The sequence below is a fragment of the Caretta caretta genome, chromosome 10 (genome assembly GCF_965140235.1).
Source record: "Caretta caretta isolate rCarCar2 chromosome 10, rCarCar1.hap1, whole genome shotgun sequence".
Classification (NCBI taxonomy): domain Eukaryota; kingdom Metazoa; phylum Chordata; order Testudines; family Cheloniidae; genus Caretta; species Caretta caretta.
The window spans coordinates 69,191,564-69,204,522 of NC_134215.1; the positions used below are offsets into that span (position 1 = coordinate 69,191,564).

The 12,959-nt window shown below is 38.7% G+C and overlaps 1 protein-coding gene across 7 annotated transcripts in view; it reads right to left on the reverse strand.

Moving 5' to 3' along the window:
* The window catches only part of ARNT2 (aryl hydrocarbon receptor nuclear translocator 2), a 134,742-nt gene that overhangs the window by 35,241 nt on the left and 86,542 nt on the right, over positions 1 to 12,959 (reverse strand). For all 7 annotated transcript variants that reach the window (XM_048866563.2, XM_075133157.1, XM_075133156.1 and 4 more), the window contains 3 exons: positions 7,412 to 7,488; positions 5,363 to 5,497; positions 4,324 to 4,398 (listed from right to left, as the gene is read on the reverse strand). In XM_048866563.2, the coding sequence (XP_048722520.2) occupies positions 4,324 to 4,398; positions 5,363 to 5,497; positions 7,412 to 7,488 (287 nt within the window). The remainder of the gene's footprint in view (positions 1 to 4,323; positions 4,399 to 5,362; positions 5,498 to 7,411; positions 7,489 to 12,959) is intronic.

Below are 12,959 nucleotides of genomic sequence, written 5' to 3' on the forward strand. Positions count from 1 at the left end.
GAGGGCGGAAAAAGAAACAAACGAGATTTGAATGCAGAAATAAAATGTACTCTTTAAACCTGCACAAAGTAATAGAAATAAAGCTGAGATTAGAAATCAGGAAGAACATTACAAAACTTTACCAAGAAAACCCTTGAGTAAGAAATCCAGCACTAAGAACAAAAACTACAGAGAGGAAAACGTTTAACTGAAGATCCAGAAAAAGACAGGAAGGACGTGACGGGGACAAGATAAAATAATCACAGAAAAGTGAAAGACAGAGACAAAAAAACACGAGGAGGTATAGGGTGAGCACACTGCCCCGACTGGTACTGCTGCAGGGAAAAATGTCTGTCTCTGGTGTGCTAGGCATGAACAACTGAGAGGAAAATATGTCTGCAACCGCTCGAAGAAGAAATATAGCTTCTCTGGGTTTTGGTACGACTTGCATCTTATGACGAGACTTGGAAACAAACAAACAGGCAAAACAATAAATCAAGACAAAAGACATCTCTAAGACTGAATAATTGGCATGGTAATGTGCCAACAATTTCACAAGGAGGAGGGGTGGAAGACAGGCTATGCTTATAGTGGAACGACCACCACGAATACGTGCTCTATTATAATACAACTTAAGGCATTTGTGATGAAGACAGAGTAACAAAGTTAATAGTTTGTAGGGCCTACATGCTTATATCTAAACCAGAATTGGGATGTTTGGTAATATAGGACCAAATTCTACCCTTGATTGCACAAGTTCCACTGAAGTCAGTGGTAGTTGTGTGTGTGTGTGTGTGTAATAAAGGAAGAATTTGTCACAAGAGTGGAACTTTGTCCTACAGGGGACACAATGAGGCTTTGATGATGAAACAACAGATGATCCCAGAATGGATCATCAGATCCCAGATCCCAACCCCATGAACTCTCTCGAAAGCTCGGATCTGGATCCAAATTTTTAGCTTGGGCCCATCTCTCAATGTGACATGTACAACTGACTTTTAAACAGAAATAAACTAGACAAATAAGGTCTAAAGCAGTGGTTCTCAACCAGGGGTCCGGGGCCCCCTGGGGGGCTGTGAGCAGGTTTCAGGGGGGCCACCAAGCAGGGCTGGCGTTAGACTCGCTAGGGCCCAGCGCAGAAAGCCAAAGCCCTACCACACAGGACTGCAGCTTGGGGCTCTGAGCCCCACCACGTGGGACTGAAGTCAAAGCCTGGGCAACTTAGCTTTGCGATGCCCCCTGTGGCATGGGGCTCTGGCTTTTATATGCAGAAAAACAGTTGTTGTGGCAAAGCTGGGCTGTGGAATTTTTATAGCATGTTGGAGGCGGTGGGGGGGTGGGGGGGCGCGGGCGGTGGACTCAGAAAGGAAAAGGTTGAGAACCCCTGGTCTAAAGAACCTTTCCTCACATAGCTACACTGTGATCATGTTATGTCTTGTCCATTATCTGATGGTCTGGGTCTAATTCAGAAGAAATGTTATATTTCTTGAGATCTGGCTAAGGCATTCAGCTGAAACTTACCTGGGCCACATGCAATTAGTTTCTGCTGTTTTACAGCAGGCTAGGTCATGTAATGCCTCAGGAAGGAAGGAGAAGATTCTGTGCAAATAAACGCTGCACTCCATAGCGGAATCCTAATCCTCACCCATTCGGATTGGTCTGTTTATTAGTAGTCTGTAGCCTGACTTTGCTAACAGGAGTTATCCTGGAAGAAACCTGGTGTTTACTCCATGTAGCTGCTGACAAGCAGTTGCAGAGGAGAATTGCTCTAATCTGACCTTTTCAAAAAGTTCTATTTTAAATTGATCCACTGGATCCCAGGTTACATAGACAGAACATAAAGAAGAGACACAAACTTCAGTAATGCCCAGAATAATAAAACCAATTCATCCTACTGACTATGCCCAGAACAATAAAACCTATTCATCCTACTGAAAGTTCAGGGTTAATGTTTTACTTAAAATACATCCTTTTGTAGTTTCAATCCAATAAACCATATCCTTTTATCAACAAATGTTCTACCACCACACCCACTGTAAAGAATACAGAACTTGTGTTAGCGTCCATTCTGAACGTTTTCCTAGTGGATATTAGATAGCTGTCCTCTGGAACCTTCTGATACAGAACTCTATTTGTTGTTCTTGGCCTTGAGAACATATCATTCTGGCTTAATTTTCCCACCCTGATGAATGAATTTATCTTCTCAAGGAAGTAAAGGCTCTGAGATGGATTCTGGCAATCAACCAACAACTGCAAATCCCTCTGACTCTGCTATGCACCAACCTGCTTTTGACAGCATCAGCAATTTAAAAATGTCAACTTTACCGAGGATTTTAAACAAAGTTCACTGGAAATAATAGTTACCATTTTAATAAAAAAAATTCTTAAGGCCAAACTACCAATAACAAAACAAACTGTAATGATCTATTGCTCTGCGATCTGAAATAAGCAAATATTAACTTTGTAATAATATATAAAGCATGGAAGTCTTTGGTGGGAAAAACCTGAACTGTCTTAAAACAGTGCACACAAACACGATAACACAAGAAGATTCAAAGCTAATGTTTAACCTCTATCAAAAAACAAAAAGATTCTTCGGAAATGAAAACCATCTGGTGTACAGATAACTTGTTTAATTGTCTTTTAGTCATTGATGGAAATAGCCTGGATTGCATTGCTACTGTACTGAATATTCAAAGAAGGAATTCTCCACCGAAGATAGAGGCAAAATGATTTAGTGGATTGAACCTGGGATGCAAGGCCTATAACTCCACACTTTTAATCTCTGGCTCTTCCAACAGCTTGCTGTGTGAACCCGGAACAAGACACTTAGGCCTTGATCCATCAAAATACTTAAAACTAATGAATAACCATAAGCACATGTTTCAGAGGAACAGCCGTGTTAGTCTGTATTCGCAAAAAGAAAAGGAGTACTGGTGGCACCTTAGAGACTAACCAATTTATTTGAGCATGAGCTTTCGTGAGCTACAGCTCAATGGAGTCAATGACAGAACTCCCACTGACTTCAACAGTGCAGCATAAAGACCCTTTTGGCCTGATCTAACTCCCACTGAAGTCACTGAGTGCCTATTCATTAACTTCCATAGCAGCTGGATTGGGTGTCTCGGGATATGCTTACACTGCAGTCAAGATGTGCGGCTGTTTACAGAATGTGTAGACACGCCCAAGATAGCTTTGATCTAGCTCGTTTGCTAAAAATAGCAGAGAAACTGCAGCAGCACAAGCAGCAGCATGGGCTAGCCATCCAAGTATGTACCCAGGGTCCTGGGCAGGCTTGTACTTGGGAGGCTAGCCCATGATGCTGGAACTTCTCAGCTGTTTTTAGCAAGCTCGCTAGATCAAAGCTAGCCCAGGTATATCTACACATGCTGCAATCACACTCCTGATTGCAGCACAGACATAATCTCTGAGTTGCAGATTTACAGTTTATAAAATGGGAATAATATTGTATGAATTATCTTCCTCATACAGGTTTTATGGGGTTTAATTAGTTTTGTGCCATGCTTTAAATAGATAATCATCTATATAAATCCACGGCTAACCTGAATCCAGACTGAGAACCTATTCCATATGTTGTGTGCCTTTTATTACTTTATTCTGTATTTAATTTCTTTAAATGATTTATACAGGGCCAAATTCATAGCTGGGTAAAACTGGGACTGTTCCACTGAAGTTTATGGAGTGGTGCCAATTTACACCAGTGGAGAATTTAGACCACATGATCTATTACAGATGGGATTTTCAAAAGCACTCAGCGCTGGCCTGTGTGTATTCCCGTAGAAGTCAATGGTAACATTCCCAGTTGGGACCGGAGTTAGGCCAGCCCTGAGTGTATGTGACAATTCCTCTCTCTGGATGTGTGTGCCTGTATCTGTTTCTGATTTGCTGTTTTAATGTTTTCCTCTTAAATATTTGGTTTAAAAAAACAAAACAAAACACCACGGGAATGGAGCCAGTTTCAACTCAAAATACCATATTCTTGCTGAAGACAACCAACCCCTTGTGGTACCCATTGACGTCAGTGGGCTCTAGGCAGGCAAGTCCGGAGCCACACTATGGCTCTAAACATGCCCTGAATATTCATTTATATTTTAGAAATAAGAATGAAAAGAACATGTAAAACAATGCTATTTTTCTGAAAATATAGCACCTTGAAGATGTGTGTATAATCCAGTTTAAACAACTGGATTTACAGACATTAATATTAATAGGAATTACCCCATGAGATTCACCCTCAACTTGTAGATATCAGACCTGACCCCTGGTATTGAGAAATGTTAGGTTCTGCATAGAAACTAGAAAAAAAAAAATGTAGGACAGTACCTGTTGGAAACTCTCTCTCAAATGGCTTTGATCTTCCGGATGGCAGAATTCTAAAATGTCTTTTCCCAGAAGATCCTAGGAAAGCACAATATAAAACTGTAAAAATACAAACCTGTGTGCTGATCCTACAAGGTTTTAGTTTAGAGTGTAATCCTTGCTCACACACATAGTCACATTACCTTCAATTGAACTACTCACCTGAGCGAGGGTTTGCAGGATTGGTGCCCTGCATTGCCTTTAGGCTGTTGCAAAGACATATATCTTTCCTTTAAAAACAGTTTTAAGTGAATTTTTAATGCTTGTTAAAAGGTGCCAGGTTGATAGCCCTGAGGACACTGAAATCCTCTATTAATCCAGCTACATTCACTTTAATATACTGTTTTGTTTGATAAATTTACACTAAAGCTAATTCAAATCAATATGAAAGTAAATTGATCAGATAAGGACAAAATGTCTTGCCTGCGAACAATTGTTTACATATGGAAACTATTTTCTTTGAGATTAAAAGATAACATGCTGTTATCTGTGAGAAAGCCATCACATAGAGATCATTTAGTATCCAATTATATTACCTTAATATTTATTCAAAGGAGCAGACATGAGCCTCAAGGAAAATAAGCTTCATAATGGAGGTCTGCTTGTTGTTCGATAAACTGGTAGAGAAGTTAAAATCGACAACTGTAACAATCTCTCAAAGCAGAATTTATATTGCTTTAAGAGAAATGTCTTAATTTGAAAAATAAAATTTGAAAACTGCCTAGGATTTGAACCAGTTTAGTGCTAAAAACCAATAAATCCAAAAAGGATACAATGAAATCCCCTGTAATTAAGGGGAAAGCTCTTAATGCTAAGGACGTGTGCACAGTATGGCAAAATAAATGACACAACATCAGACTGTGATAAGGTATAGAATACAGACAGCTAGAGATCAGCTGAACTGTTGCATCTTTTGGAAGTTACGTGTTTATTTGCAAACACAGAGAGAGAATTTCCTTAATTAGTTTTCACCAATCTCTCAGTCTTAAAACTAGCAACTGACCTGTGGTTGATAGCCAATCACACTGATACATCTTGGATCAACAAATGTGATTATTCCATCGGAGTTGTGTCTAGACAAGAACTCAGTAGGAACAGACATTCCATTCATGTCCATGCACACAGGTGAGCTAGTTACCTAGGACAAACAATCAGATAAATATTATTCGGAAAAGGAACAGTCACCATAAGTAGAGGTTGCTTTTTCATTTAAAACAACACAATCTGTTTATTGTCAACTATTTAAAGGGTTCATAAAGAAAACAAGGACACAAATAAAATGAAACTGAAATGGCTTCAGTCTAGTCCACAGCACAAAAACATCACTCCATTACATGCACACTGGACTCACTGAACAATACGAAAACAAGCCCATCGAAGATGCCTCACAAAGAAGGTTCTAACAGCTAACTCAAGTAAGTTCCCAAAGAACTGTGACATAGGTCTCTCCCATTGGACTCTTAGGGTATGTCTACACTGCAAGAGGTGTGATTGTAGCACAGGTATTCCTCCCCATGCTACAATCACACCTTCACTTTCAGCACAGACATAACGTTAAGGGCATAATGCTAGCACAGCAGATATCACCGTTGAAAGAAAAACAGAGATTTTCTGTAAATTTTCATCAAGGTTCTTCAGAAAGAATGAAACATTTCCAGGTTCCTACTTGAGATCTATGCAGCCAGCCAAGTTAATCTACTTCTATCCATTTCTACATGGGCTAAGAGTGAGAAAAGTCTTTGCTTTGACTTTCTCTTTCATCCTAAACAACCAGGTCTGTTAAAGAGGCACAAGGCAATCTGTACAAAATCTCTTTTTGCTCTCTGCTCTGTAGCACAATAGCATCAAAACACCAGTTAATAGAGCAGGGAGGTGATTAGCTGTCACTTTATGGCTTACTGTTTGGAGTGCACAGTTCTAAAATTTGTACACCTTGATTTCTTTGTGATTAAACTTGTCCCCTGAGCCACTGCTTGCTTGACCTTGCCTTCACTCACAGAGGGCCTGCTGGCTATTCTCTTATGGAACAGATGTTTTGATGCTCCACAAGTTATTAATGGGATTTCTGGGCAAGAGTCTATTTTGGCAGCTGTAACATCTGCAAACTCCGTAATTTCCTTCTGTCCACCACTTAGGTATTTTATCTTTGAACATAAGTGTGATTAAGTGAAAAATGTCATAGCAATGCCACAAAAATATTGCATCACACAGGAGACACTATTTGCAGAAGCGGTAACGTTTCCAGTATGATGCTCATCTGAACGGATATTGGTTTGGCAGCTACACTCCAATGACACTGTCATTCTGCCATTAAGAGTGAACAATGCCATCCTAACAGATGGGCATGAGTGAAGGCCAACAAGAAACCATGCATTAGGATCAAACGTTTTTACTAATGGCATGATTCCCAGACAGGAACATAAAAATGGCTTCCTTATTATGATTGAAAAGGTTCACCACTGCTACTCCAGCTCCAGATCAAAACTCTGATCCACTAGGACTCCATTAGCAAGGGATGAAGGGAGGAAAAATACAGTACACATAGAATGCCTCAAATTTGGATGTTTTGATCAAATGAGATGTAAAATCTTATTTACACTACTTTCAATGGACTTCTGTGCATGGATCTGCCATATAATATTTCAGCAATATTAAGTGTTTGTGTGTGTAGTTATGCTTTGTAAAGCATTTAAGTACTTAGGCCCTCTTGACTGCATTAATTTTATTGTTTTCATACAAGCCTTTGCAACTACAGGTTTTCCAGCCAGTTAATTAGCCTTTTAAATCAGCAACTGGAGAAAATCTATTCACAACAATTTCCACCCCCTGATGTTTCCCTCGTCAGGTACCCAGGAAACTTCCAGAAATAATCATTTCTGCAGCCCATCCAACTCCACTTGACTGGGCACAGACACCATAGCCTTGTGCTTTTTGTGGCATGGTACAGACCCTAATCTTCTAACCAGACCCTGTCAGAATCTGATATAAAACTGTACTACAACATTGACTAACATTTTCAGCAGCAGTGGATGTAATAAAGGAGCGTCTTTACCTGAAGCCTCCCTATTGCCACAAGGCAATATTTGCTACCTTGACCCACATCTGTATCTTCTTCTGGTATAGTCATTCCTAAAATAAACAACAACACCACCACCATTGTTACTGCTAGGAAAGGTGAAAAAACAGAATCACTTGCCTTTTTTCATAGATGGTTTCAATTTCACAAACAAAACTAGTCACTATCTTCTGGCTTCAGTTAGACAAAGGGAAACATACACAACAGCCGCTAGACTCTGATGCCGGCAATAATATTTTGAGTAATATTTCTTTTCAGGTTATTACTGCAAGATGTAATTTATGCATTTTTCTTTGGTATAGCATACACCAAATATCAGCTTTAAAAGAAAGGTACAATGTGGATTACACACCAACTTCAACATTTAGACTGGTCACTTGCCTTTGAATTAAATGGATTCGTTTCCTTTATTATAAAATATCCAGCATACTTTGTTATGCTAAAAGGAAACAGGAGATTGAAAAACATAGGGATTTCATTAAACTCTATTTGTTTTCAGTTTTTCAATGGGATTAACTATTACAGACGTGAATAAAATCAAAGCATACGGGTAGGCTATTTTCCACTCGTGTTACACAAACAGAAATGCTCTTTACATGAGTGTTGTTTAGATATTATTCGGTTAAGCCTTTAGTAAGTAGATTTCTCAATCTAAGTTTTGAGTTATCCACTTCCTGTGATACATTTTAGAAAAACTCTTCTATTGGTAACATAGTTGATTTATTTTAAACTATTTACAAGCTCTCTTCCCAATGTTTCTTGGCATTAAGACACAACAGAGAATGAATTACTTAAAAAGCAGTTTAATGTGTTAGTGAAGTTAATTGCAAAGTCATCTACCGGTTATGAAGCAACAATCATGTTTAGAGATTATTATCCTCTGACATTTATACTTCCTAATACAAGTCAATCACACTGCAAGGAATCTTGAACTGTTTAGAGGAGAGCCAGATATAGCTTTTTAAACATGATGCACATGGGATAAAAACCCTAAAAACACTGGTAATTTTAGTGACAAGGTTTTCCAGATAAACTGTTCCTACTAATAAGAAGTGTTACTTGATCACACAGTTTTTGAACATTACACAGTATTTTCCACTTTCCCACAGTTATAAGATACAGTAAACTATAAATGAATATGCAAGAAAATAATGAGCATTTTGTGCAATGTACTCAGTCGTCATCTTGTTCATTGCTCATAGCAAAGGTTACATTCCGAGGCCCAAATTCTGACTCTCAGATAATTATAATTAGCTCTGATTTCACCTGTAGATTTCAAAGGAACTTTACAGTAGAGAAAAAGATTTATTGTTCCCCTTCAACAAACGGTGAAAGTGAGGCAAAAGTGATTTGCCCAAAGTTACACAAGTGAAAGAGACAACGTGGGTGAGGTAATAATTTTTATTGGACCAACTTCTGTTGGTGAGAAGGAGAGCGCGACAGAACTGTGTAGCTCGAATGCTTGTCTCTCTCACCAGCAGAAGTTGGTCCAATAAAAGACATGATCTCACCCACCTTGTGTCTCTAATATCCAGGAACTGACACGGCTACAGCACTTCATACAAGAAGTTAAAAGCAGAGCTGGGAATAGAACCCACATCTCCTACCCAATGTGGCGCCCTTCCTCTTCATGCATGCAAAGTTCCTAATTTGGCCCTTAATGAGCTTCTTTACATGTAAAGCTCTTTGATGTCCCTGCATAAAAGCCATACACTTCCTTTGACCCATGCACAGTCCAAGCTCGTATATGAACTTAAGGGTAAATTTTAAAGGACTCACACATTAAATATAGAGTTTTAAAATACATTGAGTTCCATACTATTTTTCAAATAAATTGTTTATTTTGCAGACTTGGAAAAGGTGATCCCTGGATAATTCAGGATTTGAGTCTCACTTTCACTAAGGATCCTTACACAACTCTGGCAAAGTAGAGAACTCTTAACATGAACATAAATTACAGTTACACCTCCTTCAAGGCCCCTTTACACTCTCGGAATTCAAAGGGGTCTTAACGTTAGTAAGAATCAGGCCCATAAAACAGTTAAGTTAAAAAGTAATACCTTTAGTAGAACAAATATGACTACCAACTATAACAAATATAATTACACTCTCTGTTCTATTACAACTACACATCCCATGCTGCCTAAAAAATATTCATCTCTGTACATAAATGAAAGACATTAACACACGAATGCATCAAGGATAAAATAAAGGACCAATACAGAAAGAGCTACGGAGGCATGGTGTAGGGTTTTTGGTTTTGTTTTCACTGCTGTGTTTATGCACAGTGGAAGTCTTTCTCAAGTACTGAATTTAGTCGTCATCTGAAGGCATAAAGCAGCTTAAAAATACACACAGGGACAAAATCTGGCTACCTGTTGTGAAAATGGAGGTAACTGCATCGTGAAAAAGGAGGACCAAGCATATGCACTTAAAGCTTTGTACACTGACAAATAAAATTCTGGAATCAGGCTATTAGTTGAGGCCACGCTCCAAAAACATATAAAAATCCTTTGCATGTGCACACTGTATTTCCTCACAGATGCAAAAAGTAGTCCACCTGTGGATTGTGTGCAATCCGCAGAGATGTTAAGCACAATCCATTATCCTCTCCCCCATAATGCTGTGAACAAAAATCTGAAAATAGAATTGTATACAGGAAAAACAAATGTAAAAGCCATGATGGACAAAGAAAGAAATATAAATAGCAAGAGGAGCTATTGGTCTCAACAATTATTATTAATACAACAATGTCACTTATTTTGAGCTGCATGCCCCCCCCCCCCCCCGCCAATACTTTTAAAAATATAATGAGGCACCTCTGCCTTGAGGTGTTTAGGGGATTAATTTTCAGAGATGCTGAGGACCCGCTTTTCCCCACTGACTTCAATGGGATTTAAGTGCGCTTAGCTCCTCTGACAACTTTTATTTTTGGCCTAAATATGTATTTAAGCTCTTAAATTTAGGCGTCAGGTTGGATAATGTTAGCTGAAGGGTCTCATTTTTATAATGGTGTTTTCAATCTAAAAACAACATTTTTAAGGTATTTTCCTTCAGTTTCACTGAGCTTTCTTACAGTTTCCTTAAAGACACAATATACCACAAAAGAAGGCAAAAGCTAAGCAGCTGGATGGTTTCCATTTCTCATAATCTTTTTGCTGATGTGTTCAATAACACTTTCCCTTTTTGGAACTTGGTTCAGGTCCACAACTGCCCAAATAAACCCAAAGCAACATAAACAATCTCCAGAATTAAACCTAGCAAAGAAATGCCATTCCTCACTGAGCTCAGGGTTGGCCAGGGGAGCTGTTGTTCCAAAATTCACTTTTTTTGTTTTTTGTTTGCGAGGTGGATTACATTAAGTCCATGCAACACAGTGGAAACTTTATTAGCTGGGTTATCCCACAAGACACACCATGCATAAAAATCTCACTGCCTGGAATTAATCAGTACATGACCCAGTGAATTGCTAACCCTTCCCAAAGCTTCTAGAGCAAAAAATATGCCAAAATGATTACCTGCTTGCCTGCTCAAAGTAATTTAGGTGCTATTATTGGAAGGATTCCATGCAGCCTATTTTTGTTCTGAATGGAAATTGTTTTCCATATTCTTTTGCTGATGGTTATAAAGATGCTATTTTACACTGCGGTGAATGTGCGTAGGGGATCTGTACTTCCCCTATAATATATTCCCTATTAAATGTACTTAGATTTCATAAGGACAGGTAAACAAGATCTATGCACTGGTACTATCATTACTTCATCTAACTCTTAACACAATGTGATTTGTTAGAATCTGCAGTTGCCTAAAAATTAGTAATTCCAAAAGCGTTCCAAAAATTTGTACCCAGGAGAAAGGCTATGAAACTGGCCTATTAATAACATCAACAGAATAAAAACACATTATTCACATTCTTGCATGTAGCCAGTAGAAAACTTTATTTCTCAACACCAAAACATACGCTACTACTAATAAACAAATGTAGCACTACGTTTGTCCCGATTAACATCAACAGAGCTAAACATGAAAATGAACCACAAACAGAACACTGTGCAACCAGAGGCCATGTTTAATTTAACAGTATCACTGTGTGCTAACAAGCAGTTTCCCATAAGGTAAAGGCATGTGTTTAAGTGGACATAAGGAAGTGACTTTCTAAACAGTCCCTGATGAATTTCCAACTTGGTCCTAACAACAGAATGCCATTATCTCCTGTCCTTCTGCAACCCCACAATCCTGTACTCCATGTGTATGTATAGGTGCAGAATAATGACTTTGTGGATTTTGTGGTTTCACTATATCAGGGGTTCTCAAACTTCGTTGTACCACGACCCCCTTCTGACAACAAAAATTACTACAGGACCCCAGGATGGGGGACCGAAGCCTGAGCCCGCCCACGCCCTGACACCCCAAAGGTGGGCCAAACCAAAGCCCCACCTCCCCAGGCCAGGGATCTAAAGCCAAAGGGCTTCAGCCTCAGACAGGGGGCCTGTAACCTGAGCCCTGCTGCCCAGGGCTGAAGCCCTCGGGCTTGGGCTTTGACCCTGGGCCTCAGCAAGTCTCAACCGGCCCTAGTGATCCCATTTTACCTGTCCTGACCTACAGTTTGAGAACTGCTGCAACTATATTAAACGGCAAAATAGATATTTTATGATTGTTCATAAAAGTGGAATTAAAACGTACATGATGTACCATTGCATGGCTACACATTATTTTATACCTCCATCAATTATTATTACCTGTACAGTACCATTCATGTGCATGGCACTTTAAAAGATCATAATACCTCTTGAATAGGTGTATGCAGGAATCTAAGTCCTCAAAAAATAAGGACCAAAAAAAATTTCAGTGGGTCTTAAAATGGGGGGGCGGGGGGAAGAAGTACTTGTAAAAAATTCCAAAGAAGAGGGAGTCATTTTTTTAATAAGCATTAACAATTACAGTGCTGTAAAGAGTATTCAAGCAACTATTTTTTGTTTTGTTAAAAGGAACAGTTTTGCACAAACTTTTTGATTCAGGCCAAAATTTTAAAATAACCTAACTACTCTGGCATTTTGTGGCTAAACAGTTACTGTAAGTCTGACTTGGAAGACTAGAAATGAATCAATAATTGCAAGACAAAAAGCTAAAGACAAAACCAAAACAACTCCCCACAAAAAAATCACCCAAAAGAAATACAGAATTCTGTATTATTTGAAACTTTGTTTACTAGGATTTTCAATCTTCAAGTGCCCTAAGGTACCCATCTATTTGACCCTTCTGATGACAATGACTTCCCTGTAGTTTCCCTTTGGAAAAAACATTGGCCTTGGATTTGATTTATTCTTTGCAAAACCAGTAACATGCTGACATACTGTAGTTTCTCTCAACTAAATATTTCCATCCACTGCTATGTGATGAATAAAACTATTACGAAAACATCACGTGGACTGCATAAAACTCATTTCCTTCCAGGAATATGATGCTTTAATTGAAAAAAGGCAAATACTTGTTTTAAATTAAATTTTAAAATAACAGATTGGAA